General features: G+C 29.7%; 8 protein-coding genes across 14 annotated transcripts; 5 read left to right on the top strand and 3 right to left on the bottom strand.

The window, feature by feature from the left end:
- The first annotated feature begins 833 nt into the window (after positions 1-833).
- Positions 834-7,332, top strand: LOC113795069 (voltage-gated inwardly rectifying potassium channel KCNH7-like). 6 transcript variants are annotated; one of them, XM_075820329.1, is made up of 15 exons: positions 834-1,857; positions 1,920-2,154; positions 2,243-2,388; positions 3,813-3,926; positions 4,028-4,156; positions 4,248-4,273; positions 4,350-4,438; positions 4,533-4,685; positions 4,757-5,044; positions 5,102-5,139; positions 5,207-5,333; positions 5,400-5,924; positions 6,012-6,056; positions 6,149-6,628; positions 6,698-6,818. In XM_075820329.1, coding segments are annotated over exons 1-15 (2,964 nt in total). In that variant the 5' UTR covers positions 834-1,290; the 3' UTR covers positions 6,700-6,818. The 6 variants fall into 6 exon arrangements, with proteins under 6 accessions (XP_075676444.1, XP_075676443.1, XP_075676441.1 ...); XM_075820326.1 differs by having other exon boundaries at positions 960-1,857; positions 5,400-5,813; positions 5,883-5,924; positions 6,149-7,332; XM_075820327.1 differs by having other exon boundaries at positions 962-1,857; positions 6,701-7,332.
- On the bottom strand, positions 7,249-12,752 carry LOC113795068 (voltage-dependent calcium channel subunit alpha-2/delta-3-like). Its single transcript, XM_027345249.2, has 24 exons — positions 12,485-12,752; positions 12,323-12,404; positions 12,104-12,260; positions 11,857-12,044; positions 11,642-11,777; positions 11,355-11,578; positions 11,220-11,291; positions 11,069-11,158; positions 10,690-11,013; positions 10,596-10,632; positions 10,251-10,528; positions 10,127-10,183; positions 10,010-10,066; positions 9,865-9,945; positions 9,727-9,801; positions 9,588-9,668; positions 9,418-9,513; positions 9,004-9,352; positions 8,846-8,942; positions 8,504-8,784; positions 7,975-8,415; positions 7,779-7,914; positions 7,514-7,709; positions 7,249-7,440 (listed from the first exon to the last, which is right to left on the bottom strand). Exons 1-24 carry the CDS (start codon positions 12,586-12,588, stop codon positions 7,318-7,320), a joined length of 3,762 nt encoding a protein of 1,253 aa, XP_027201050.2. The 5' UTR covers positions 12,589-12,752; the 3' UTR covers positions 7,249-7,317.
- A 110-nt stretch (positions 12,753-12,862) lies between these two features.
- LOC142645079 (uncharacterized) lies at positions 12,863-14,023 on the top strand. Of its 2 annotated transcripts, XM_075820355.1 has the most exons (3): positions 12,863-13,336; positions 13,428-13,565; positions 13,641-14,023. In XM_075820355.1, exons 2-3 carry the CDS (start codon positions 13,444-13,446, stop codon positions 13,840-13,842), a joined length of 324 nt encoding a protein of 107 aa, XP_075676470.1. In that variant the 5' UTR covers positions 12,863-13,336; positions 13,428-13,443; the 3' UTR covers positions 13,843-14,023. The 2 variants fall into 2 exon arrangements, with proteins under 2 accessions (XP_075676470.1, XP_075676471.1); XM_075820356.1 differs by having other exon boundaries at positions 12,863-13,565; positions 13,644-14,023.
- Positions 13,906-17,080, bottom strand: LOC113795087 (calnexin-like). Its single transcript, XM_027345273.2, has 6 exons — positions 16,176-17,080; positions 15,594-15,934; positions 15,298-15,508; positions 14,870-15,241; positions 14,452-14,810; positions 13,906-14,387 (listed from the first exon to the last, which is right to left on the bottom strand). The coding sequence occupies exons 1-6, from the start codon at positions 16,519-16,521 to the stop codon at positions 14,145-14,147; spliced, it is 1,872 nt and encodes a 623-aa protein (XP_027201074.2). The 5' UTR covers positions 16,522-17,080; the 3' UTR covers positions 13,906-14,144.
- Positions 17,081-17,985: 905 nt separating this feature from the next.
- On the top strand, positions 17,986-18,482 carry LOC142645081 (stress-associated endoplasmic reticulum protein 2). The gene is made up of 2 exons (XM_075820358.1): positions 17,986-18,300; positions 18,374-18,482. The coding sequence occupies exons 1-2, from the start codon at positions 18,217-18,219 to the stop codon at positions 18,479-18,481; spliced, it is 192 nt and encodes a 63-aa protein (XP_075676473.1). The 5' UTR covers positions 17,986-18,216; the 3' UTR covers position 18,482.
- Positions 18,483-18,484: 2 nt separating this feature from the next.
- Positions 18,485-22,849, bottom strand: SA1 (stromal antigen). Its single transcript, XM_027345254.2, has 6 exons — positions 20,273-22,849; positions 20,042-20,198; positions 19,842-19,981; positions 19,351-19,742; positions 19,089-19,264; positions 18,485-19,003 (listed from the first exon to the last, which is right to left on the bottom strand). Exons 1-6 carry the CDS (start codon positions 22,715-22,717, stop codon positions 18,948-18,950), a joined length of 3,366 nt encoding a protein of 1,121 aa, XP_027201055.2. The 5' UTR covers positions 22,718-22,849; the 3' UTR covers positions 18,485-18,947.
- A 505-nt stretch (positions 22,850-23,354) lies between these two features.
- Positions 23,355-25,796, top strand: Gdi (GDP dissociation inhibitor). Its single transcript, XM_027345267.2, has 7 exons — positions 23,355-23,906; positions 23,977-24,190; positions 24,261-24,395; positions 24,464-24,662; positions 24,740-25,143; positions 25,215-25,359; positions 25,433-25,796. Exons 1-7 carry the CDS (start codon positions 23,862-23,864, stop codon positions 25,623-25,625), a joined length of 1,335 nt encoding a protein of 444 aa, XP_027201068.1. The 5' UTR covers positions 23,355-23,861; the 3' UTR covers positions 25,626-25,796.
- A 105-nt stretch (positions 25,797-25,901) lies between these two features.
- Positions 25,902-26,859, top strand: LOC113795085 (uncharacterized). Its single transcript, XM_027345271.2, has 4 exons — positions 25,902-26,024; positions 26,097-26,283; positions 26,346-26,585; positions 26,712-26,859. The coding sequence occupies exons 1-4, from the start codon at positions 25,983-25,985 to the stop codon at positions 26,816-26,818; spliced, it is 576 nt and encodes a 191-aa protein (XP_027201072.1). The 5' UTR covers positions 25,902-25,982; the 3' UTR covers positions 26,819-26,859.
- Positions 26,860-26,862: the final 3 nt, after the last annotated feature.

Here is a 26,862-nt window from a genome sequence, read left to right as displayed (position 1 = left end):
TGTTGTTTATTCGATTCTTTTGTTGTTTCATTTGACTGTCTGGTTGGTTTGGTTAGTTGACTGGTTCGGTTTGGTTATGTGTAGGTTCCAATTCATTAACGGATTTTTTTCACTAGTTTAAATCATGAATATTCTGCCAGCCAGCCAGCCAGGTATTTTTCTTTCAAAAAAAAACCTGCGTATATGATGACTATCGTTGATGATGATGATCAGTTGAAATAAAACAAAACAATGTGAAATGAAACCACCATAAAAATCATGATCGAATCTTTTTTTTTTTTGCCACAAGTTTTTAACCCAGAAAGCCACACTTTAGTTTAGTTTAGTCAGGTGGACCAGTATATATATTGTATTGGTATTTGGAGCTTGGCGTTTGGTGTATCTGGTGGTATATGGATCTGATGATTCCGATGATGATGATGGTCGTATAGTTTTGTTGGTCGGTTTTTCATTTCTAGTCGTCGTCGTCGTCTTCTTCGCTGACTTTTGGGTTTCCACGAAAATTCGAATGAAAAAAAAAAAAAAATTTTCACCAAATAATGTCAATAAATTTCTTCTTCTTCTTCATTCTGGTATGAATGAATAGCGGCAGTATATTCTGGTTGAAAAAAATAACCGAGAAAAAGAAAAGAATCGGGTAATATTTTTTACCAGTTTTGGTTTTTCGAATGTTCGAACAGGAATTTCCTACAGAATCGAACAACAACAAAAAAACCGACTATGTCGACATAATTTGATTCAATATTGTTATTACAGTCGCGTTTTTTGTTCGTTCGTTCGTTCGAATTGTTTGTTCGTTGTTGTTGTTCGAATTGTTTTTAAATTATTTATAAAAATCGTTATCATCGTTTTTTTATAATAATAATTCCCGTTTTGTTAATTTCCGTCATTCGTTCATTATCAGCAGCAGCAACAGCAACAACAATGATAAATGTCTTTGATTTAGTTTTTTGGTTTTTCAATTGCAATCCTGTGTTACGATAAATGAAATAATTGCTCATATTTTCTCTGTTTGTTGTGATAATTTATTATTATTATTTTTTTCTGTAATCTTTGTTGATTATCATTATGTAACTGACCTGTTTTTTTTTTGTGGTTGTTGTTGTTGTTGATGGTGTTTGTGGTTATTATCATCATTTGAATTTTTGTTGTTGTTGTTTGATGTTTTGGTGGTTGGTCACCGTTTAAGAAAATTCTTAAAATTCCTGCAACTGAACTTCCAAATCAGAAAAAATTTGTTTCAAAACATTCTTAAATGTATCATTCGAAGCATCATCAACAACTAGAAAAATGTCATTACAAATCTCCTCAGTGGAGAATGAATATAAAGAACGTTTAGCAAATCAACAACATAATTATCATATGAATCGACAACAACAACAATCATCATCATTGGATAATAATACAAATATTGATATTAGTATTAAAGTATCACCATCATCACAATTAAGTCCACCAACAACATCATCATCATCTACAAATAATTCAAATAATACACCAAGAATACATCGACAACAAGCTGTTGATGTACCATTATCGACAAATAATTATCAACAACAACAACAGCAACAACAACAATATTCAGCAAATTCATCGAGTAATTTACAAAATATATGGCTATCAACAACAAATAATTCATTTGAATCAACATCAACACCACCATCAACATCAATACAAAGAAAAATTTTACAACAACAATGGGCAAAACAACAATCATCAATAACATCATCAATTTATTCGAATGGCGAAATACGTAGTACATGTGCAACAGCACCACGTTCACGTCGTGATTCACGTCGTAGTTCAGATAAAGATTATTATAAAGAAAGTCGTCATCGTTTTAGTCTTATACCGCAGGTAATCTATTCTATTTTAATCTAATTCTGATCAATCATTTTAATCAATCCAAATTTTATCAGGTATTATCATTGGGAACCGATTTACCGGATTATAAATATGAATCACGTACATTATTAAGTGAAGATGAAAAAAGTGATGCTATTAAACATTTTAAATATAGACGTCTTACTGTTTTACATTATTCACCATTCAAAGCAATATGGGATTGGATTATATTAATATTAGTTATTTATACGGCCATTTTTACACCATATTCGGCTGCATTTTTGCTCAATGAAAATATTGCCAATTCACGTATGTTTATTTTGTTATTGTAATTTTCATAACCCTTCATCTTCTCCCCTTTAATCAATTTCGTTTTGTTTTGTATTTTCATTTATAGATAATCATCATAATCATCATCATACATTAAATTCCGATTCATATGGATCAAATTCATTAATGGTTATCGATCTATTTGTTGATGTTATGTTTATAATCGATATATTAATCAATTTTCGTACAACATATATTAATAAAAAAGATGAGGTTAGTTTTTTTTGTTGTAATGTAATATATATAAATAGTTTGTATCCATTTTATCATCAATAATAATCATTGGTCATCATAATTATATAATAAACCTAAAATAATGATAATGATGAAATGATTACTTTTTACTTTTTAAAAGCTTAATTAGTCATTAGGTTTTAGCTATTCTAATGAATGAATGAATGGCCATCGATGAATAAATGAATGATTAGTTAGTAGGTAGGTAGGTAGGTAGTAGTAGTTGGTCATCATTCAAAAACCAAAAAAAAACGACCATTATCATTATCTCTATATGTGTGTGTGATTGACAATTTGATTGGAATACTAATCACACACACACACATTCGTTGTCATTTTGTTTCTGTATTCTTTTTTTCCAGAATTTTTTGGTTTAAAGAATTTATTGTCCTGTCCAAAGCCAGAAACCAAAAAAAAATGTCTTATTAATTATTCAACGAAAAAAAATATTCATCATCATTCTATTCAACAAAATACCGAGATTCGGTTATAAATTATTGTTTTTTTTCTGTTTTCTGTCCGAAAAAAAAGTGACCCGATCAGATTATTATTATTATTTCAACCAAACATTCATATTCGGCCTCATTTCTGTTGTTGAAGCCATTTGAAATTCTCTGTTGGCGTGTGTAGTCGCAAGAGAAGAAAAAATACCCGAAATTGCCATAACCGATACATATAAACAACCCAAAACCAAACCAAAAACTATTGTGTTTCATTTTTATTTTCAAGATTAGGCGTGTCAATTGATGATGATGGTGGTTGGTTGGTTGGTGTTTCATGTTTTTTTTCTTCCCCCTTTTTTTCGGTTTTTTTTTGTTGTTGATTATATTCAACGGGTTTTTGTCTCTTAACTTTAATCATAAACAACAAAAACAACAACTAGAAGAAGAAGAGAATATATGACAAGCAAGGATAGGAAAATTACTAAAACAGATTCGTAATAATAATCATTGTTATTCTTGTTTCACATATATAATAATGCCTGAATATTTCATATGTAGTTATTTTTAATATTATATGATTACAGTTTTTTTTCCAAACACAGAATCAATGATATTAACCAAAAAAAAAAAAAAAATGATTTTCGATTCATTGACAGTAATTTTTTTTTGAATAGATCTGTATAGTCAAAATCCAAAGGTAGAAATAGATTTTTCTTCTTTTGGATAATGATGATTTTTTCGGTTTTTTTCCTAACATTTAAATTCAATTCACGCGCATGCATTACTTATACAATATTTGGATTTTTGTTTCGATGATTATGATGAAACAAGATGTAATAATCGAATGATTATTGCATTTAATTGATGATGATGATCATTATAATCATCATCATTATGTAGTAATAATCATGATTATTGATGATGGATTGAAACATTTATTTTTTCCCTCCATTTATTTAGCTGGTTATACATCCAGGTAAAATTGCCATACATTATCTAAAAGGTTGGTTTATAATCGATCTGGTTGCTGCCATACCATTCGATCTATTATTATTTGGTTCACAAACTGATGAAGTAAATAAGCAAAAACATTTTAAGAATCAAATGAATATTTCCTGTTTCTTATTTGGTTATTATTTTTCTTTTTCTGTTTCCTTCCTTTCAAACAAAAAAAGACAACAACATTGATTGGATTGCTTAAAACGGCACGATTATTACGTTTAGTTCGTGTTGCAAGAAAAATTGATCGCTATTCAGAATATGGTGCAGCTGTTTTGATATTATTAGTTGCCGGATTTGCATTGGTAAATTGAAAAAAAATGAAATGAAAATCTCAATTTCAAATCTATCAAACTAATAATTTGCCTATTTCACCACCATCCCCCAAAATTCTAGGTTGCACATTGGTTAGCATGTATATGGTAATTGTTTCTGTTTCATTGTTTCAATTCAAACATTTTGATCTCTCTCTCTCCCTTTCTCTACACACACACACAGGTATGCAATCGGTAATGCTGAACGTCCAACGTTACAACGTAAAATTGGCTGGCTTGATCATTTAGCTAATGCTACATATCAATTTTATAGTAAATAATTATTGAATGTCCATTTCACTGATTGATTTGATTGATTGATTGATTTTGTTTGTTTGTTTGTATTGAACAATATAAAAAAATATAGATCCAGATGGTTCGGGTGGTCCTTCGATCAAATCACGTTATATTACATCATTATATTTTACATTTTCATCATTAACATCGGTTGGTTTTGGTAATGTTTCACCAACAACTAATACGGAAAAAATTTTCTGTATATTAGTTATGCTTTGTGGCTGTAAGTTTGTATTTTGTTTGTTGATAATCATCCCCCCTTAATTTATTCAATGTCAATCACGAATATTGTAGCATTAATGTATGCATCAATATTTGGTAATGTTTCGGCCATTATTCAACGTCTTTATTCTGGAACTGCACGTTATCATACACAATTATTACGTGTTAGAGAATTTATACGTTTTCATCAGATACCTAATCCATTACGTAAACGTTTAGAAGAATATTTTCAACATGCATGGACTTATTCAAATGGTATCGATATGAATATGGTGTTGAAAGGTTTTCCTGAATTTCTTCAAGCTGATATTTGTCTACATTTAAATCGTAATCTATTACAAAATTGTGCCGCATTTAAAGGTATTTCGTATTTATCCTTTGGTTATTAATTTATATCTTTAAATTGATAATTATCAGATGCTTCACAAGGTTGTTTACGAGCTTTTTCTATGCGAGTAAGTCACAATATGTCTTGGTGATCAATATTCATCATTAAAATTTTCTTTTTATAAAATCTTTTAGTTTAAAACTACACACGCTCCACCAGGCGATACATTAGTTCATAAAGGCGATGTTCTTGTTGCACTTTATTTTATTGCAAGAGGTACAATCGAAATTCTTATCGATGATGTTGTTGTTCAAACATTAGGTATGTCTTTTTCTTTTATAATAATGTTGATGATTTTCATTTGATATTTTTTTCATTTTGTAATAGGCAAAGAAGATATATTTGGTGAAAATCCATTACAAACACCCACAATGGGTAAATCAAAATGTGATGTTCGTGCATTAACATACTGTGATTTGCATAAAATATCTCGTTCAGATCTTTTACAAGTTTTAGAAATGTATCCAGAATTTGTTGAATCATTTAATCAAAATTTAAATATAAATTTTAATCTAAGAGATGAAAATCAATTAGGTGTTAATAGTATGTTGGATCGTAAAGCAACAGTAACCGATTGTAAAGTATTAAATTGTTTTGATTCAATGCAAAATTCCAACGAAATTGATGAAGATTTTTCAAGTAAAATTATTATCGATCCAATTACTGGTGATTATGATGAAACAAGTGAATGTTTACGACAATTTCAACGAAAATTTACGGGTGTTTCAGCTCCCGGTATAGGTATATTAGAATTTAGTCCGGAAAAAGCCGGCTTAGATGTTACACCGGCTAATTATAATTTTCCAAAAGCTAAATGCAAACAACAACAACAGGAAGGAAATTCATTAACAGGTAAAATTATTATTATTATTTTGTTTGTTTGAAATGAAACTAAACTTTTTAAAATAAATTACTATATAATAATTTCATTTTGATCAGGGATGCTTGACCAATTGAAACACAGTGTTACTGATTTGACTTTTGGTAATTTGAAAAAAAATGCAACAAAACTTTAATTGTTTTTTTTCTGAATTTTAATTTTTTTTTAAATTTCCATTTGCGATTTTATCAATTAGGAACATTATCAATTACAAACAGTTGTAATCTACAGAAACCATTCCAGAAAAACTACCTCAAATCAGTTGCCAATATGACCGAGCTTAATAAATTATCGGCCTTAAGTTTGGATCATCCAAAACCACCGCCACCCCCACCATCAGCGAATAGCCAACGGAATGGTTCATTAATAACGAACGCTCCTGCCGCCACCATCAACACTATCGCCACTGGCCATTCCGCTGATGATGCTTGTTTTCGACATCATAGCTATCATAGTTTACAACAAAAAACTGATTCAAAATTAGAACAATTATGTAATCGTATGGATAGAATTGAATGTCAAATGGGACAAGGATTGGATAGAATAGCAGCTTTATTGCTTGAATTGAATGAAACGATCAAACAAAATACCAGACTCGAAAAACAACAACAACAGCAAACATATAGATTAATGAAGAATGAAAAAACAAGCATCGATCAATCCGAACCGATACCATGTATGTGTTGTTGTAATGAGAAACAAATTAATCAAACGAATATCGATAAATCCTTTTTTTCCAAACAAGAAGCAAAAGAATTGCTATCAATATCAAATGAAATGGAATTATTAGCCAATAGTCAAAGTCTTCTTTATATGGATCAATTTGATAATGAATCTGATAATGGACCGGATTTATTTCCGACTAAATCATCGAATAATCGGACACCGTCACCAACGACAACAACAGCAACAACAACAATGACTATGAGAGAAAAAGCATCAGTAGCTCAACCCGAATTGATTTCATTCAATGAATCTAGTGGTGAAAATTCTTCGAATCAAATTTCAAACATTGAAGAAACAAATTTTCTAATGTCAAATAGTTATTCAGAACCAAAATTATGTCATAATCGTACAAATCGAACCGATCAAATGATTTATCAGCTAAAATCATCGACAATACATGGAAGCTTACCGCAAGTACGATTCGTTACACCACCATTGAAATGTCATCGATTTGACGAAAGTGCATTATAAATATATACACATTGATTGTGACATTTTGTATGATATTTTCTCTTTATGGATTTCTGTTTTTTTTTAAATGTATAATTTGTATTATTATTATTAAGAAATCACTCAATATAAACAACATTTTTAAGAACCACACCTGAACTAAATCAAAATAAATACAAGTGATGATGATCAAAATAAATACAATTCTGGCAACAATAAATGCCGGAAAATCAATGCAAAAATCAACAATAAATTCAATACAGATGATTGTTGTGACATTGTAGCTTTGCCACAATATTTAATTTCTTCTTCCTATAACAAACAAACAAACAAAAAATTCAGAATCAGTGTTGAGTTTGAAAAAAGCTGAACATTTCAAACATACCTGTTCATGTTCTTTGTAACATACATCGGGACCTTTACGAAATTGTTCTGCACGAAACGTTTTGCAGGATTCATCTTCAGTAAGATCATCAATGTCTCTCGGTTCAAAACGAACAGATTTTTCAAAACAATGACATGTTTTCAAAAGAACCAATAGAATAAGATTCGAATGTGGAATATTTTGTACATAATATGTTCTGTTTTAGAAGGTATGGGTGCCGAAAAAACAATGAATATCCAATTAAATGAATGATGAAACAACATACCTTGTACATATGCCTGGCTCACATGTATAGGAATATTTACGCGTTTGATTACTAAAGCTAATCAATTCATATAGACTAAGTTCTTTATCGCATGGTTTTGGATTGCTTTTGTTGAATTTTATATCGAATGAATCGGCTATATATATGGAAAGAATCAGAAATGAGCTAATGAAACATTAAGTTATGTTAGACTTACTTTCGTAATCCGTCTCCTCCATACTCATCGCTATATCGTTATCCAAAGCGAATGAATAGTTGTTGAATAATAATGTAAAATAGGTGATAAGATTGGTTGCAAACCAGGAAAGAATTTGTCTAAAATGATTCAATGGTGTTTGAAGCCAATTCGATGTTGATGTTGAAAACGGTGTTGTTCGAATACAGATAGCTTGATAATCAAATAGTTTTATTCGTCTATATATTCGTTCACGAACCATATTCTGAAATAGATCATCATTAATTTCACTGAGAAAAAGTCCAGCATGTTTATAAATATCACTGATAATAATGAATCCATTATTATCCAATACAAAACAATTGATTTCATCCGACAAACAATTCAATTTATAATGATCGGCAATTTTGAAAAATGTTGAATAAAATGATGAATAATTATATTGAACTCCGACTACAGCCACTGTTTTTTTTTTTTTTTTTTTTTTTTTTTTTTTTTGAGGGGAGAATCAAAAATTAGTATTTTGAAACGATAAGAAAATGAATCATACCCGGTGCACTCATTTTACCGCTACCAACAAATATAGCATGACTAGAAGTGACCAAAAAATTTGGTTCTTTATAACCGGCTTCAAACGGTATTGAATATACAAATGCTTTACTATCATTATAATAAAAATCGACAGCTCTACGATAATAAACTTCATCGATTGATCGAGTAAATAGATCATTATCCGTTTTATTATCAATATAATTATCATCAACAGTTTTGAATCTTGTTATTCCACTTCTTGTCGATACAAATACGCTGGCAATATCGATGGTTTTTTGACTATAGAACAAAACAAGTAAAAATGAAAATACTTGTCCACAATTAAAATTTTTTGACTTACTCTTGTTGATTAAATTGTAAACTAAATTTACTACATTCTTCAAATGTATGTGTCATTTTGGCATCAAATATTAAACTTTGAATTAGATCCTTGTCACCTATTTAGTTTTTTTGCAAAACTTTAATCAATCGATCAAAATAGACTTTGAGTGAACTTACATGTAACATTATCATAACGACGTGGCATTGGAGTTTTAGAAGTTTTAAATACAAATGAATTCGTAGCTAGATCATAATTAAGAAATTGTAATATAGCATCTTCCGGTGTTTGAGGCACAATTCCGGATAGTTTATGTGGATTTTCACAATAAATCCAATCCGGATGAATACGCCAATTATTTCCTTCGAAAAATCTAGTAAAATTTTCTCGTTTTGATTCACTTTTTAGATCGATTTGACCTTTAAATCGATAAGAACCATATGGTTCGGGCAAAACAATTGCAAAACTAAATGGTGTATTATCGATTTTTCCATAAAAATAATGTTGCAATTTGAACACTGGTCGTTTCTGTAACCAAAGGAAAAACCAACGGGTTAATTTAGGATTTCTATCATTTTATCATCCATTCAAACCATATAATCCAGATGTGTTTTTATGAATATTTTTTGATGGCCTATAATTCCTTCAATCATTTCATTTCGGACGGTATTTATGATCGGATCCATCCACTATAATAAAAATATTTTTTTGAAAAAATTCCAATTATAAAAATGTATGTAAATATTGAAGAAATTTTTATTACCCTTAATTCGGATGTTTGATTGGAAATTTCAACTTCATTCAAATCAATCGATGTATAATATGGTTTCAGCATATCTTGAAACTATAAAAGAATAATGGTTGTTAATAATAATGGATAAAATATTATATAATCAACATACGATTGGTCGAAAATCCGGATGATAAAGTACTTTGCCATTGTTGGTCAACATGAATGAATATCCATTAACACCGAGCTTTTAGGAAAAATTTTCTTAAGTAATCATTTCATTTCATCAGTCAACAACAAAAAAAAATACCTGATAAGAAGAAGCCGTTTTTTCAATTTCACGTATCGGAACATCAATACCGGCTACACCATGTAGTTGAGCGATACGTATCTGATCAACAACAACAAATTAACATCATCAAAAGAAATATTATAGAAATTAAACAGGAATTTACCGGTTCTGGATCCGAATCTTTGTAAACATTTTTAACCAAAATTTTTCGTGTAATATTCTATAATATGATGAAATAAAGATGTTGAATAATAGATAAAAATATGATATTTACACTTACAATATATTTACGATGATTGAACACAGGAGTCGATAATGTTACTCGTAATGGTATTTTCTATGTAATAAAAAAAATTAAATCCATTAAAATTTCAATAGTATTTCAATACATTCATTAAATTAACCTTTTTTCTTTCGGGTAATCTTGCCATTTCATGTTCAATATTTGAACGTCTTAAACGAAGAACATCAATATCAACAATATTATCCATATGGATGTTATTGACGGTTTTCGGTAAATGTGATGCTGCTGCCGCTGATAATGGAAGATCTTCATCAACAATTACTTCGGTAACATAAGTTTCATTCACTTTTTTCTCTACATCATCATCATCTTCTTCTTCGAGTATCGGTATCGATTGTTGTTGCATTTGTTTAAGAAATTTCATTTTCATTGCTTTTACTATTTGTACAAAAAAATTTTTTTAGAAAAAACAAATTCCATTTTTGAATTTTTAAATTTTAATTACCTCTTTCTTCCCATATCCAATCGGTTAGTTGAATTTCCTGTTGAAAAAAATACTCAATTAATAAATATTTTCCCGGATTTTTAAAAATAATTACCGAAACTGGTGCATAAACAGGTGTCCATGTAAAAATCCGTTTAGCTGATAATACTATCGGTCGACTCATAACTGGAATATATTGTTGAACTTGTTCACGAACTTCGGCAAGATTTGCAACTTGTGCATAAAATCCACGATTATTACATGCCATCCAATATACTTCCTGTATCTGTGTAACTTCACGTCCAATTACATAGGTAAATACACGAATTTTCGAATTATGATTGTATTTGAGGAAAACATGTTCAAATGTTTCGGGTGCACCATCCGTTATCAACATTACCGCTTGATTACATTGAGCACCTTTTTTCTGTTTTTCAAACTTTCAAACAAAAACAAAAGATTAACAAATTGAAATTCTCAAAAAAATCACATACATTATTCAAAACTTTGAAAGCTTCGATAAAACCCAGAGTAAAATTAGCTATATCCGATGTTTTGAAACCTTCCAATTGAATTTTCATTTGCTTGTTTTGTTTGAAAAAAAATTTTAATTAAAATCTGAATCCTTATTAATGATTTTCTTACCCGAATATTTCGTTTAGTAGCCTGTACCATACGATCAAAACATTTGCCAACATATTTTATTTCGTTTGTAAACTAAATATAGACATTGATAATCGAAATGTTAATCAAAAGAAAAAGTTAAAATTTCCATCATACCTTTAAAACTTGAACAAAATCATCCTCGGTAAGTGTATCAAGAATATTGAACACAACATTTTGGGCAATATTTTTTCGTAGACCAGTCATCGATCCACTTGTATCCAATAAAACAACAATATCTTTTGGTGATGCAGCCGCTTGTATATACCATTGACGCATACGACAATCATAAAGATCGGGTGATCTTGTTGTAGAATCACCGGCAATTTTCCATTGAAATGCTAGTATTGAGGATGAAAAAAAATGAAATTTTTTTCAGTAAAAAAAAATCCAATTGTCATTACCTGGATATTCACGTAAAAATCCTTTTTCTGAACAAAAAAATTGCCACGAAAGTGATGAATCATAAGCAAGATTATTTGTTAATGTTTCAGTTAATGTTTCGGTCCATTGTATTTCATTTTGTATTTCGGAAGCTTGCTGATTTTAGCAAATTAAAAAAAGAGATTAAAATTCCCATAAATTTTCAACATAAAAATAATATCAAAAACACACTAACTTCATAAACATTGATAGGCACATGAATGGCGCTATGTTGAAGATTAACTTTTGAATCTTCAAAATTAGGATGATGACTTAAGGCTAATGATTTATAATTATAAAGATCCGGTACATTTGGTTCACCAAAACGATCATCATATATTCGTTTAACATTATAATAATTGACAGTATTGTCGACATTTTTCTCTAATCACAATCAATCAAATACATTGATTAATTTGATTTTTCTTTCAAAATTTACTTACGATAAGCATATTTATCGGCTAATTTTTCCGTTTCTATTGCAATCCTTTCAGCTGCTTCTTGTTTTAAACTAAACATTTGTATCAATTCTTGTCGCATATCATTCATTAATTTAGATGCATCAATTTGTTTAACTTCGGAACGATGTTTCTGGAAATTCTTTGGATGTTCAAATCAAAAAATTATTCAATGAATTACAAACACACACACAACAAATATACCTCGCTTATTTTGGCAAAACAAGTTTTTTCATAACCAATATTAAGCATTTGTATACCGAATTTTTTGGCAATATCTTGGATGCTATTATTTTGGTTGAAAAAAAAGGAGAAAAACAATCTTTTTTATCATTATCATTATCATTGTTGAGCAATAATTCTTACGTTTTTTCATAGCATCGAATAACCGGAATATGGAAAATTGATATGGATAAAAATATCATTATAATGATGAGGATGGAAAAATTTCGCCATTGTAATTTATGCATTTTGTTGTTGTTGATTGAATGAATTCTTGGGATTGAAAGATTGAAAGCTTGATTTGATTGAATAATTTATATCGAATGGATGTCCATTTTTTTTTTTTTGGTTTGGTTTGTATCACTTAGTTGACAGACAGACAGATGATAATGAATATTTACAGAATTCAATTGGGTGATGATCAATTTTCAATCCATTATTCAACTTGAAAAATATATTCACACAAATTTATCACAATACCAATATACAATAAGAATAATATTCACCGAAAATGAACTCAGATCGGTTTCTGCGCAAATTCGTATGCAAGAATGCAATGATGATGATCCAGGAATTCAAATATCGTGTATTATATAGCCATCTTTAATGATGATCGAATGAACAGACTTGAATTTGTTGTCAGCAATCATTCCAGACGACAGAAAACCAAACAAAACATCTAAAAAAACGTTTTTTTCTTCGATTAAAATAGCAACAACAATTTGGACATCTGTTCATCAATGTTTATCTTTCGGATGATATTGATCGTCTTTGCCGTTGTTTACATTCCATTAATCGATTATTCGTTGTCATCACATCAATTCTAATCATTCAAGATCAATGTTATATAAGCAAAAAATTTCGTTTAATTTCTTTGATGATGGTGGTGGATAAAATAAACAAAATTTGGACATTGTCATCACAAACTTCCGTAGTCTGTGTTGATCGATCAACAAAACAAAACAAACATTCGAACGGAACCGAATAACAAAAAAGGTATAAATAGCCAAACTATTTCGAATTGATTCGAATTTATAAATTCATTCGATCATTTTTGACCATCACATCTCAACCGAATCAACCGAAGCATTTCATATTTGATTATGTTTCGAAACAAATTTTTATTAATCATTTTAAATCTATTGGCTATTGGTCATTTTAGTGAACAATTTGTTTGTATAAAGAACAATATGGATGGTACTGATAATGATGAATGTATTGAAAGGTATGATGATAAAATTTGTTTTTTTTTAAATTAAATTTTTAATCATTAAATATCACCATCAATCGATTATATTAGTAGATCATCGATCCTACCAAATCATAAAATGATTACTGATCAATCAAATGGTCATTATAATAATAATAATAATCGATTGATACGTTTGGCAAATTCAAAAGAAATGGAAAAATTATGGCCAATTATTGAATTATATCGACGAAAATTATTCGAATCAAACAAACGTAATGTTAATCGAAATTTTCAAACACAAGGATGGTGATCAGATCAATCAATCATAATCAAATCAATCAATCAAACGTTTTTTTTTCATACTTCATAATCATAATTTTAAAAAAAATTTCATTTTTTTTATTGTAAAATACTAAAAGATAAAGACAAATACAGAGAGAAAAAGATGATAAAATAAAACAGAAAAAAAATCAATCAATTCCACTGACAAATATATATGAAAAAAAATGATGTCTGTATTTTTTTTTCAATATAAAGTTGGTGTGACCAAAACAGGAGAATAAAAAATTTCTCCAAACCAAACATTCCTTTGCCACATGGATCCACATATTCTCATTCTTTACGTGGTCGTCGTTGACGTGGTGATGAACGTAATTTTATTTCTGGTTCAGGTTCTGGTTCATCATCACCTTCATTATCATCTTCTTCTTGTTCTTCATCTTCTTCAATTTCTTCTTCCTCTTCTTCATCATCGACATCATCATGTTGATGTTCATCACCATCATTATTTGCTTCGTCATCGTCTTCTTCCTCTTCCTCTTCATCAATTTTATTGATCGATGTTGTTGCTTGCGGCTGTTGTTCGAAAATTTCAGAATTTTTTAAAAAATTAGAAATATTTTCAAATCAAAAAGATTACCTCATCTACATAATCCGGTTGTGGTTGATCAGTTTTTTTACTATATGCTGGATCATATTCCTGTTCTTGTTGTTGTTGTTGAGCAGTTTCAGCTGGTTTTTTCACCGGTGATACACAACAGAATGCAATAAATAATACCAATGGTATACCGATTACAAATAAATAAACTGCCCACATCCATGGATTTTTATTTGCATATTTCATTGCTTTTACCATTATATTATCAGTTTTTTCATCGCTTATTTCTTTTTTAATCTGATAAGTTAATGATGATATATAATTGGCTATATCCAAATCATCAGTAATTAAAATATTATCAAAGGCAATATTATCCGAAATTGTCCATAATTCAAATGCAACTATTGTAAGGGAGAGAAAAAGATATTATTTGAAAATGAATTTTTTATAAAGAACTTACCAGCATCAATAGGTGACATTGTTTTGAATGGATTAAGATCTTCATAAAAATCTGGATTTGGTATTTTTTTAGGCACCCATTTACCTTTATAGGCAGGATTAGCAATCATTGGTGCTTTCCATTTGCCTTTATATTTAGGATTATCGATTAATGGTGCTGACCATTTACCACAACCGGCTAATGATGAACATTTTGGATTCGGTATTAATGGTGCTTCCCAATCACCATCCATTTCTTGATCCCAATCATCGGGTTTTTTTGCTTCAGGATCCGATATCATTTCAGGTTCATCTTCATTCCAATCATCTGGTTTGACAGCATTTGGATCGGTAATTTTTCTTGGTTCATTTTCATCCCAATCATCTGGTTTCACTGTGAAAAAAAAATTCAATGAAAAATTCAATGGAAAAACAAACAATAAAAATTACCTGCATCTGGATCCGGAATTTTTTCACGTTCATCCCAATCTTCTGGTTTTGAATCATTTGGATCATCAATAGTTTTTGGTGGATTTACAGGTGGTTTAAAATCTTCCAATAATGAACCTTTTTGAGCATAATGTTTATCAACAGAAACTTGAAAAGTATTATCCGGATATAATTCTAAACGAAATTGATGCCAACGATTATCTTTGAATACCTATTTTTTTTTAATATTGAAAAATATTAAAAGATAAGAAAATTCTGATTCAAATCCATTAATCATCATCATCATACAAACAAACCTCATCCATATTAGTAACACTATTTGCTTTTGACCAATGTTTTTCCGTAATAGTACCATTACGTGGATTTATATGATTAAAAATAAAATGTAATTTCATATCATTACCACATTTATCCGGACCAAACATTATTGAATATCTTGTTTTATCATTTAAATCTTCTAAATTACCGGATGGTGCAGCCAATAATTTTATATAAGCACCACCACATTCTTGTCCATTACGAAATTGAGCTTCATATTGTAAAATGAATGGTTTCGAATTGAATTTATAAATTTTATCCAATTTTACCGAATATGCATGATGTCGAGTCTTACTTTTCGTTATAAGGGCTAAATCATCTATTGAATTTAATGAAAAAAATAAAAGAAATAAAAAACACGTCATTAAAATCATGTAATGGCTGATAATTGCGGGAACAAAGCCAAAACAAAAAACAAAAAACACTATTTTTAGCGTCTTCTCAACAACAACAAAATGCATGTTTTGTTTTGTTTGTTTGTTCGCATCTACTCAATATACAACGCAAATATCAAAACTTCGAAGTAGGAAAAAAAATATTTCGAATTAAAAATAATTTACCTTTAAGTAGATCCTGTGTACGTACTAGGTCCCATTCACCATCATATTTAAGATCAGATGAATCGGCTTTATGTGCAACAGATTTATGCCAACGTTGTTGAAATAATTCTTGATTATCAAATGATTCATATAGATATTGTTCATCAATTTGTGGTGTTACATAATCAATTTGTTCGGATTCAGATTCGGATGATTGATCATTATTATTATCAATATTATTGGATATTATTGTTTCATCATCTTCGGATTCTGGTTGTTGTTGTCCATAACAAACATTATTCGAATGATATGTTATTAATAGTAATGATAATAATAAAATTGAATAGGAATTGATTTTTCTTCCCATTTGGAACCGGGTGAAAGTTAGTTGATGATGAAAATTAGTGATGAAAATAACCGAGATATTTGCCGGAAAAAAAGAAAGAATTCTTTTCAATCAAATTGACTAGAAAGTAAGAGAAACGTGTAAATTGCTGTGGTTTGGTAAAAATGAAATGAAAAACACCCGATAAAACAAACAAAAATTAATAGAATTGAAGAATCCGGTTGTTCGGGCCTTTATAATTGTTTCAACAAAAAAAAATTCGAATGTCGAATGTTGAGCAATTTTTGTTTTCTGTTCCAAAGAGATTTTCAATAATTCGATCAATCGAATAACATTCAATGTTTGTTTGTTTTTTGTTGCTGCTGATGAAAAATTGCCAAAATTGAAATGCACATTCAATAAAAAAATCGAAAGAAACGAGGAAAAAATGCGGCTTTTTTGTTGTTGTTGTTGTTCAATTCATATTATTGAGATTAGATGAATGAATGGATGGATGGCATGGATTCACATTACAAACACACCGATTACGATTACAAACGGAAAAAAATCTAATGATGATGATGATTTAGGATTGTTTGTTTTGTTGTTTGGTTTTTTATTTGTTGTTTAGTTTTTTACGTTATTTTGTTTGCCGTTTACCAAAAAAAAAAAAAAAAAAAATATCACTCCCATTGAAAATGTGTGTGCAGTGTGCGATGTGGTATGAGGCGCAGCGGTATAAAAAATTTCGAATGTCATCATCATCATAATAATATTCGGTAACGACGTTTATGAATGGTACTACACTAAATCAAAAAAAAAAAAAACAAAAGCCGCTACCACCAACCATGGTAACATTTTTTTTCATTTGTTTAATTTTGAACAAAATGAAAAAAAATGTAAATCGTCAGCGTAACCCGAAAACAAAAAACAAAAAAAACAAAAAAATTGGTATTTAGCTGCGTTTATTGTTGCGTATAATTTTTTTTATGATGGCGTGTCACAAATAAGCTGAAAATAATAAAAGCAGATTTATACTTGGGTTAGGTTAGGTTGATCAATATGACTATGATTGTGATTCATAGTTGAGTGAGGTTAGGTTGATGACTATGATCATGATTCATAGTTGAGTGAGGTTAGGTTGATGACTATGCCTATAACTGTGATTCATAGTTGAGTGAGGTTAGGTTGATGACTATGCCTATGACTATGATTTATAGTTGAGTGAGGTTAGGTTGATGTTCGAAATAAAAATTTTGTTGCCGGCATAAATTGTTAAAGATGAAAAAAAACATTCGAATCGAATTAAATTAAAAAAACAAAAATTTCCAACTCTAGATGTCGCCATGGTTCCATGGTTATATATATGGCGTCGACGTAATAAGAGTCGAGTTGGCAGTCAGTCGATTTTTTGTGTTTTCTCTCTCGTTTGTTATCAATCTTTTGGCATTTTTTTTTCTCCCTCTCTCTCTCGGTGTATATATAAAAGTAACGCAATCAAAAAAATCCTTCCATTTTTAACGGTGCGACCAAAAAAATTTCCAACTTTTTTTTTTGCGTTGTAAAATTAAAATTAAAACTTCTTCTCTTTTTTCCTGAACAAATTTGCGATTATATCATCACATACCTTTACCACCTTTACATTCGAATCGTTATCCGCTTTACACGTGGCAGATTTTGTTTTTTTTTTGTTTTGTTTTGTTTCAGATTTTAACAAACGTTGGCAATTCGTTCAAAATGGTTAAATCACAACGAATGCGTTTGGCCAATGAAAAGGCATCGAAAAATGTTGTATTACGTGGTAATGTACCGAAATCAACGGTAAGTTTTTTGTTCGAAAAATTTGTTTATTGAAAAAAACGTAACTTTCATGAATTTCCAAACACAAATATAGGCAACCGATGAAAAATATCCAGTTGGACCATGGCTATTAGGTTTATTTATATTTGTTGTTTGTGGATCGGCATTATTGCAAATAATACAAAGTATTCGAATGGGATAAACAAAGCTAAACAACAAAAACATCCAACCAATTCGTCACCAAAGTTGCCAATAAAATAATAATAATAATGATAAACAAAACCAACAAGCAGAGAAAAAAAAATTTCACCAACCAAACAAATCAAATCAATCTATATTTATAATGGAACCAAAAATCAAAAAATAAAAATCATTCCAGATTTTCATAAACAAAACACATGTTGATACATCTTTACACAAAAAAAATTTCTTTTTTTTTTTTTATTTAGCTAAAAAAAATGAGTATAAAAAATGATTGATTTGATTGATTTGGATTAATCGATGATTTTTTAAAATGAATTCTTATTATATTTTGAAATATAAAAAAAATGAAAAAAAAGATTATTCAATGATTATATGGGGGGTATGATAGGGTTAATGAGTGATGAATAAATGAATGGATAATGGGGGTTGTTTTTCAATGTTTTATGCTCGGTGTTTTTATTTTTTCATTCAACCATTTCCACATCCTCTTGTTCATCATCTTCGCCTTCGATTTCTTCACCTAAATTTGTTTTGATTAGGATGAGGATTTGATAAGAAATTTAAGCAAATTAAGCAAAATTTTGTTTTTTGGTTTGGCTGCTTACCATCATCATCACGTCCATGTTTTTTCGTTTTATTATATTGTCGTCCTGGTTGTCTATTTAATGGTACTTCAAATTCATTATGTTGTAAGCTAGCACGATAACTAATTAATGGTTGCCATTCATCATTATGTACACCGGGTAATGCTGTTTTTATATAACGATCCAAATAGGAAAGTCTAATTCCATTAAAATCAAATGAAAGAAAAACAAAAAACAAAAATTAAAAATCGAAAATACAGAATCAAAAACAAAGAAAACTTACACTGTCTTTTTATCAATTTTGATTAATTTGTTTGAAAATTCAATAATAATTTCCAAAAATGGTAAATTCGGTGGTGGCCCTAGTGGATTTTCCGGATTTTCCAACGTATTAAAGGTAAAATGAATACCTTCCCGGTGTAATGCTGCAATAGCATCACGATTTTTCATATTATCCAAACCAAATGACAATGCAAATCTTTTTGCCAATTCTTTCAGTGATTGAAAATTTTCATCTTGTTTTGTGAATGCATTCAAATTATTTGAACATTCATTACGTAGATCCATAAATACTGATATCAATGCAGTAGCCATTGTTTTTGCGCATAAAACTTTATTTATTTCACGTATTTTACCCAATGTATGTTTAATTATATCGCCATAATCATTGTAAAACTAGAAAAAAAAACAAATTTAAAGATAATGAAAAATCCAGATTAATCAATTGAAAATCACATGATTTTTTCATTGCCAAAATCAAAATCAACAATTTACCTTGACATAATGTTTAATAACACATGCAGCATGTTTTATAGGTATAACATTATAAACAATTAATTTACAATAACCAGCTAAAAAATGACGACGTTTATGTAATATTTCGATATTTGATTTTCTTGAATTTACTGATGATTCTGTGTGTTCAATGAAACAAAGTTAAAGTTTTAAAAAAAACAAGATTTAAAGTAATTTACCATCATCATTATCAACGAAAACTCTGGTTGCAATAAAATTTTCCAATTGTTTTATAATTAATACATCTGGTTTATAAACCAAATGTGCCGTTGCTGGTGATTCTTGTTCCAAATGACGGCTAAATATTATTAATAGGTCGCATATTGAAATGTAAGCCTAAGAATTTTTCACAAACAAAAAAATCAATGAAAATCAAAAATCAAAATTCAAAAATCAAAAAGACTTCTTACCTCTTCTTCCAAATCCAAACTATTATGATTCAATAATGAACGTATTTCATGCATAAAATTATTCAATTTATTTTTAACAATTAATGCACGATCAACTTGTTGTCGGGATTGTGACAGGTGATGTAATTCCCATACCAAACTCATATGACATGATATAATGGAAAATTTTACAGCCATTATTGGTATATATTCACCTTCATGATTAGCTGTTTTAATCCAACGTTCAAAAATATCATCCCACAGATTCCAACTAGTCAAATCATGGCAAGCATAAAGAACGGATATTTTTTTCAATTGAAGATTTACCATTAATTTTTCTTCATCACCTGATGGATTTTGATTATAACGTTCAATAGCATCTTTATATTTTGAACAAATCGTATCGATTAATGTTCCTTTATAAATATTAACATTTTTACTGAATGAAAAATTTTCATCATAAAGATATTCAAATGTTTTGGCTGAAACTTCCAATACTTCTTTATCCGAATGTATATCAACAATTTCATTGATTAAACGTAAAAGATTTTCCAATTGATCTTTTTGTTTAGAAAATACATTCAAATCCAGATATTGTGGTATAGTTAATAGATTTGAAACTTTTTCCGGATCAGTTTTATATTTATTCAATAACATTGGTAATACTTGAATAAAATGTTCGGAAATTTTCATACGATCTTCTTGTAATGTTTTCTGTTCTTTCGAAGTCAGTTGCTTTCGTTGTGGTCCACGACCAACAGGTGAATCACAAGTTGATGCTTGTTTAATAGCACATACCATTATTTCAATTAATGATGTTTCTTGTCGATCATCCAATGCTTCTTCTTCTGGTCCCGGTTCTTCAATCAATAAATCAGTCATACATTCCCAATCTTTCATCATTGGATGACTTTCAATCAAACTATCAACCAAATATGCACCATGTTCATGTAATTCACTTTCAATATAAAATTGTATAAGATCTCTGATCAATAATGTATGTATGGAACGTTTTTTACCTCTTCTTGTACGTAAATTTATTGTTGCATTTTCATCCACCTGAAATAATCTTTCATTAAGAAATTCACCAGCAGCTTGTGCAACTGAACGATTTGTTGCATAAACTAATTCATAAACATGTTCACAATCTTTATCGCTCAGTACATCTGGATGATGTTTATGTATATTAATAGCTAATTTTACAGCCATAACAGCAACTTCTGGTTCTTTATCCAATGTCATTGATACAATACGATCTTTAAATTTATTTGTAAATAATTCCATTTTTTTCGATATTTCTTCACTTTCATATAATGGTAACAGAGAATTCAGACATTTTAAACGTACATCACCAACTTTATCATGTAATGTCCAACCAACATATTTTAGATAAGAATCATCCAAAAATATTCCGGGTAAACGTTTCATCCAAATACCAATTTCATACATACAAATTGAACGTATTTCAGGGAATGTATCTCGATAACGATGAACAAATATTGATTTAAATAAATAACCCAACATTGTTTTAATATCTTCATTATTATCATCTAATTCTTTACGTTTTGTCATTAACATATCTAAACGTTCACTTGAACGTTTATTCATATTGGCATTTTTTTGTCGTTCAGCATCATATTGTCGTTGTGTATTATCCAGATTAATACTTAATGTAAGTGCAACATCAACCAAAGCTGTCATCAATTTCATTGAACCTAATGTTGCTGTATGACGAAATGCACGAACTTGTGAATCGGATAATCCGATCAATAGGGAAATTAGATTTTCCATTAAAAATTGATCATAAATTATCGAATATTGACATTGTCGGATTAATGTATGAATAAATTCACAAAAATTTGAACGAAATTTTTTCCATTGTGGTCCATTCATAATCAATGGATAATCACCCGATTCTTCATCAAATTCATCAACCAAAGCACGAATTATTTGTGCATTATCATATACTTGACGCATTTGTGTTGTAATTTTACCTTTACAACCAGATGATCGAATAAAAAATTGCATCAAATGTATGATACCATTTTCACGATCTTGACGATAGATTTCAATCCATTCATCAACAACTGATTGAAGAACTGAACGTCCTTGTCGTACTGTTTCATAAAGACTATCAGTTTCTTCTAACGTTGGTCGACTTTGATTTAATTGATCTAAATCTTGACGATTAATTGATTGACGACCACCACCACCACCACCACTTGATGGCCTACCTCTTGGTCGTCCACGAGGTCTACCACGTGGTTTACGTGTATTACGATAATCTTCATCATATGTATCATTAGAATCATCATTGATAGTTGATGCATCCGGGACATAATCGGTAAGATTTTCCGAATAACTTACATCCGAATGATAGCTTGATGTATCCATTGGTTCACCAGTACCATCACGGCTACGTTCAACATCATTATAAACTCTTGTCCTCGGTCGTCCACGAGGCATGATTGTTTTTTTTGCGAATGAAAATTCGAACAAAAAACAAAATCTGAGGAATGAAAACACAATCCAAGATTTGATTTGAAAAAACAAAAACTTTTTTTTTTGAATCGAATTGACAATTGTGGAGGGAAAAAAAAACATCAAACAACAATGAAAAGACTCAAAATGTGTCCTGTTCATAAAGGATGTAATCGAAAAATTATTATTATTTTTCCTTTTTTTTTCTTTTCATTCTTATCAAAAATTTTTTTTTCTTCTTTTTTTCCATCCATTCCATTACATAATTCTTTTTTCTTTTTTTTTTTGCAAAAAGAAATCCATCCATTCGTTGAAGAAAAAGAGGAGGATGATATCCAGAATAATGATGATGACCTTCAACTGAAATATAGCAGGCAGGCAAACACCCAAAGCAGAAGCAGCCATGTAACCTTGCCAACAATCATTTGGAAAGCACTGGACTTTGCAATATTGAATAGAATGGGTGGCCGCCGCCGTTTTTCGATGGAATCACTCACCCGCTTCTCATTATTATTGACTGCCGGTTTTCTGCATCTGCAAAACCCTTAATTTTCAATTGATTCTCAAACATAGATTCAAAATCAAAAAAGTTTTGAAAAGCAAAATCATTGACAACCACTGTATTCGATTTCTCGAATGGCTTCGAATATGGGAGTATCGAGCTCAGGTGGCGCTACTGTGTGTACTTCATTGGAGTAAAATATATATTTTTTCTTTCTGAAGAGATGTCGCCGACACTGGTGGTCGTTGTTGTATGAATGTGGTTGGGCTTTCTTTTTTTCTTTTTTTCTTTTTTCTCCTGATTATCATCATTATCATTCATCATCAAAATAGTCCTCTACCTTTACTCCCACTCTCTCTCTCTTTTACTGTCTGTGTGTGTGTATGTGGACAATATTATTGTCAAACAAACAACAAGCCAGATTCATTTTTTCATTTATTTTGTGAAGAAAAAATTCACGTCAACAACTTGTCAATTTTTGATTTCGAAAAAAAATATTGATTTTAAAAATTAAAGATTATCTTCAATCCCACCACATCAAGTTTTGATCATTTGTTTGTTTTTGTTGGTAGTTTACTGAGAAAGCAATTTGTTTTTTAAAGAAAAATAACCAAATTTGTTTTGAATATGGATGAAGAATATGATGCTATCGTATTGGGTACCGGTTTAAAGGTTTGTTTGTTTTGGCTTCTTTTTTGTTTCTGATGAAATCTTATTCAATTCGATTCTATTTTAACACTAGGAATGTATCCTATCCGGTATGTTATCAGTATCGGGTAAAAAAGTTTTACATATTGATCGTAATAAATATTATGGTGGTGAAAGTGCATCAATAACACCATTAGAAGATTTATTTACTAGATTTAATTTTGATCCAACACAAATGGCTATTGAAGAATATGGTCGTTCAAGAGATTGGAATGTTGATCTTATTCCAAAATTTTTAATGGCTAATGGTAAAATCTTAAAGATTAAATGTTTTGTCTCAAATTTTCATATGGTGTTTTTTTCTCATTTACACAACAGGACAATTAGTTAAACTTTTACTTCATACTGGTGTAACTCGTTACCTTGAATTTAAATCAATCGAAGGTAGTTATGTTTATAAAGGTGGAAAAATTTATAAAGTACCAGCTGATGAAAGAGAAGCATTATCATCAAGTAAGAAGTCATCATCTTCGAAAATGTTATTTGAATTTTTTTTAAATTCATTTTCATCACTAATATAGGTTTGATGGGTATGTTCGAGAAACGTCGTTTCCGTAGCTTTTTGATATTCGTCCAAAATTTCAATATTAATGAACCGAAAACATATTGTAATATTGATCCAAATAAAACAACCGGAGCTGAATTGTATCAATATTATAAATTGGAAAAAGATACAGCCGATTTTACTGGTCATGCATTGGCATTGTATCGTGATGATGAGTATGTTTTTTAAAAAACAAAATTTCAACATTTTTTTTACTTAATATTTATTTTCGATTTAAAACATTTACAAACAGTTATCTACAAGAACCTTGTCTGGATTTAATCAATCGTGTTCGATTGTATAGCGATTCATTATCGATGTATGGTAAAAGTCCATATCTTTATCCAATGTATGGTTTAGGTGAATTACCACAAGGATTTGCAAGACTTAGTGCTATCTATGGTGGTACTTATATGTTGGATAAACCGGTTGATGAATTGGTATTTGAAAATGGCCGTGTTGTTGGTGTTCGATCCGGTACCGAAACAGTAAAATGTAAACAAGTTTATTGTGATCCATCATATGTTCTTGATCGTGTGGAAAAAGTTGGACAAGTTATTCGTTGTATATGTTTGATGAATCATCCGATTCCAAATACAAATAATGCACTTTCATGTCAGATTATCATTCCACAAAAACAAGTTGGCCGTAAATCAGGTAAATCATATATCCGGAAATCTTGTGATATGAATAAAAATCACTAATTATTTAATCATCAAATATGATAGATATTTACATTTCCATGGTATCATATACACATCAAGTGGCATCTAAAAATTGGTTTATTGCTTTAGTCAGTACTACTGTTGAAACTGATAATCCAGAAGCAGAAATTCTACCCGGCTTAACATTATTGGGACCAATCAAACAAAAGTAAATTTATAAATGATAATTTTTTACCGAAAAAAAATATTAACTGAATATTTGTCTTTTTCCATTAAAATAGATTTGTAACTGTAAGCGATCTTTATAAACCAAAAGATGATGGTAAAGATAATCAAGTTTTTATTTCAACATCATTCGATGCTACATCACATTTTGAGACAACTTGTTCAGATGTATTGGATATATTTCGTCGTGGTACCGGTGAAGATTTTGATTTTAGTAAAGTTAAACGTGATTTAAATGATGATTTGTAAAAGCTATTAAGGAAAAAACTGGATAGGAAACTATTTGCAAAAAATTAAATCATTGGATCGAAAACACATTCTTTACACAGAAAAAAAAACAAAACGATAGGGAAAAAATGACAGAACAAACAAACAAATTTAAACAGTTTGAAAATTGAATAAATTTTTTCTGAATTTTTTGCTTTTTGTTTTGTTGTTTTGAGAGATTATTCTGGGAAAAATGAATTTTGAAAAATTTGAAATAAAAGTTTGAAAATTAAATTACACGTTGTCTGTGTAGGGCAAGTTATTGACATTGGGTGATATTTTTTTTTCTTCATTCGAATCGCGATTAGAAAAACCTCGGTGTTAACATTTTTCACGACCATGGATTCCGTCAATCCAAATCGAAAAATTAAAATTACAGAAGTAAGTATTGATGAATTAGTATAAGTGATTTGCGTTAATGATTCTCTCCTTGGTTGAATAATGAAAAAAAAGCTACCAATTTATACATCTTGTTGTAAAAATAAACAAGCATCAACAACAAGACAAGAATCAGCAAATATTATCGAACCATATATAAGTGATTTAAGAAAAGAAATTGAATCTTTTGTTGGTCCACAATTTGGTGATTCATTTAAACGTTTTGGTGAAATTTTGGCCACTTCAAAAGCACATACTTATGGTATGTTTTGAAAACTTTTCTTATACTTTAATGGGTACAATTGTAATTTGCTTGTTATTCAGATTTAATCGAAACAGTTCGTGATGATCGAAATGCAGCCGCACGTGCTACATTCATAACATCGGCTGCATTTGTTGGTTATCTTTTAGGACGTCGTGGTTTTTTTCGTCGAACATTAATGGCAACGATAGCAGCCGGTACAGCAGCCGCAATTTGTGAACCTAAAATGGCTCGTGATTATGTTGAAGTTAGTTTTGAATTAGCTAAACGTAAAATTTCCGAAACATACAATGATTATGGAGGTATGATGATGCAAGATGAACAACAACTAACAATTTGTTCACCACTTGTTTTAACCCAAAGCATTTATGATTGATTAATTTTTTATTATTTTTTTTTTAATTTTCTACCAAAAAATATCAATAAAGGTCCTGATTTGATGAAAAATATTCATCTGCCCGATTTCGGTTCTTTCTTCGACGGTAATAAATCATCAGCCACCACTACTGCTGCTGCTAATGATAAGCAACAATAATTCTTATTGAAAATGAAAATAAAATAATTGTGTATAGAGAATCG

Source organism: Dermatophagoides pteronyssinus, unplaced genomic scaffold (assembly GCF_027571235.1).
Source record: "Dermatophagoides pteronyssinus isolate colony J.1.1.1.1 unplaced genomic scaffold, Derpt_VIB-CSIC_2022.12 sq0006, whole genome shotgun sequence".
Classification (NCBI taxonomy): domain Eukaryota; kingdom Metazoa; phylum Arthropoda; class Arachnida; order Sarcoptiformes; family Pyroglyphidae; genus Dermatophagoides; species Dermatophagoides pteronyssinus.
Note: the sequence above shows the minus strand (reverse complement) of the source record. Positions and strands in the feature narration are given on the sequence as shown.

Excerpts from the sequence above, each read along its gene's own strand:
- LOC113795087 (XM_027345273.2), bottom strand. The coding sequence starts at position 16,521 with ATGGGAAGAAAAATCAATTCCTATTCAATTTTATTATTATCATTACTA. Across the intron at positions 15,509-15,593 it reads GTGTTACTAATATGGATGAG|GTATTCAAAGATAATCGTTG; the intron begins GTTTGTTTGTAT and ends AAAAAAAAATAG. Across the intron at positions 14,388-14,451 it reads AACCGGATTATGTAGATGAG|CCGCAAGCAACAACATCGAT; the intron begins GTAATCTTTTTG and ends TTCGAACAACAG.
- Gdi (XM_027345267.2), top strand. The coding sequence starts at position 23,862 with ATGGATGAAGAATATGATGCTATCGTATTGGGTACCGGTTTAAAG. Across the intron at positions 24,396-24,463 it reads AAGAGAAGCATTATCATCAA|GTTTGATGGGTATGTTCGAG; the intron begins GTAAGAAGTCAT and ends TCACTAATATAG. Across the intron at positions 25,360-25,432 it reads TTGGGACCAATCAAACAAAA|ATTTGTAACTGTAAGCGATC; the intron begins GTAAATTTATAA and ends CCATTAAAATAG.
- LOC142645081 (XM_075820358.1), top strand. The coding sequence starts at position 18,217 with ATGGTTAAATCACAACGAATGCGTTTGGCCAATGAAAAGGCATCGAAA. Across the intron at positions 18,301-18,373 it reads GTAATGTACCGAAATCAACG|GCAACCGATGAAAAATATCC; the intron begins GTAAGTTTTTTG and ends ACACAAATATAG.
- LOC142645079 (XM_075820355.1), top strand. The coding sequence starts at position 13,444 with ATGTTTCGAAACAAATTTTTATTAATCATTTTAAATCTATTGGCTATT. Across the intron at positions 13,566-13,640 it reads AATGATGAATGTATTGAAAG|TAGATCATCGATCCTACCAA; the intron begins GTATGATGATAA and ends CGATTATATTAG.
- LOC113795085 (XM_027345271.2), top strand. The coding sequence starts at position 25,983 with ATGGATTCCGTCAATCCAAATCGAAAAATTAAAATTACAGAA. Across the intron at positions 26,284-26,345 it reads TTCAAAAGCACATACTTATG|ATTTAATCGAAACAGTTCGT; the intron begins GTATGTTTTGAA and ends CTTGTTATTCAG. Across the intron at positions 26,586-26,711 it reads AACATACAATGATTATGGAG|GTCCTGATTTGATGAAAAAT; the intron begins GTATGATGATGC and ends ATATCAATAAAG.
- LOC113795069 (XM_027345251.2), top strand. The coding sequence starts at position 1,291 with ATGTCATTACAAATCTCCTCAGTGGAGAATGAATATAAAGAACGTTTA. Across the intron at positions 3,927-4,027 it reads TTGGTTCACAAACTGATGAA|ACAACAACATTGATTGGATT; the intron begins GTAAATAAGCAA and ends AAACAAAAAAAG. Across the intron at positions 5,334-5,399 it reads TGTTGTTGTTCAAACATTAG|GCAAAGAAGATATATTTGGT; the intron begins GTATGTCTTTTT and ends ATTTTGTAATAG.
- SA1 (XM_027345254.2), bottom strand. The coding sequence starts at position 22,717 with ATGCCTCGTGGACGACCGAGGACAAGAGTTTATAATGATGTTGAACGT. Across the intron at positions 19,743-19,841 it reads TTATTAAACATTATGTCAAG|TTTTACAATGATTATGGCGA; the intron begins GTAAATTGTTGA and ends TTTTTTTTCTAG. Across the intron at positions 19,004-19,088 it reads ACATGGACGTGATGATGATG|GTGAAGAAATCGAAGGCGAA; the intron begins GTAAGCAGCCAA and ends AAACAAATTTAG.
- LOC113795068 (XM_027345249.2), bottom strand. The coding sequence starts at position 12,588 with ATGCATAAATTACAATGGCGAAATTTTTCCATCCTCATCATTATAATG. Across the intron at positions 12,045-12,103 it reads AGCCGATAAATATGCTTATC|AGAAAAATGTCGACAATACT; the intron begins GTAAGTAAATTT and ends GATTGTGATTAG. Across the intron at positions 7,441-7,513 it reads GTTACAAAGAACATGAACAG|GAAGAAGAAATTAAATATTG; the intron begins GTATGTTTGAAA and ends TGTTTGTTATAG.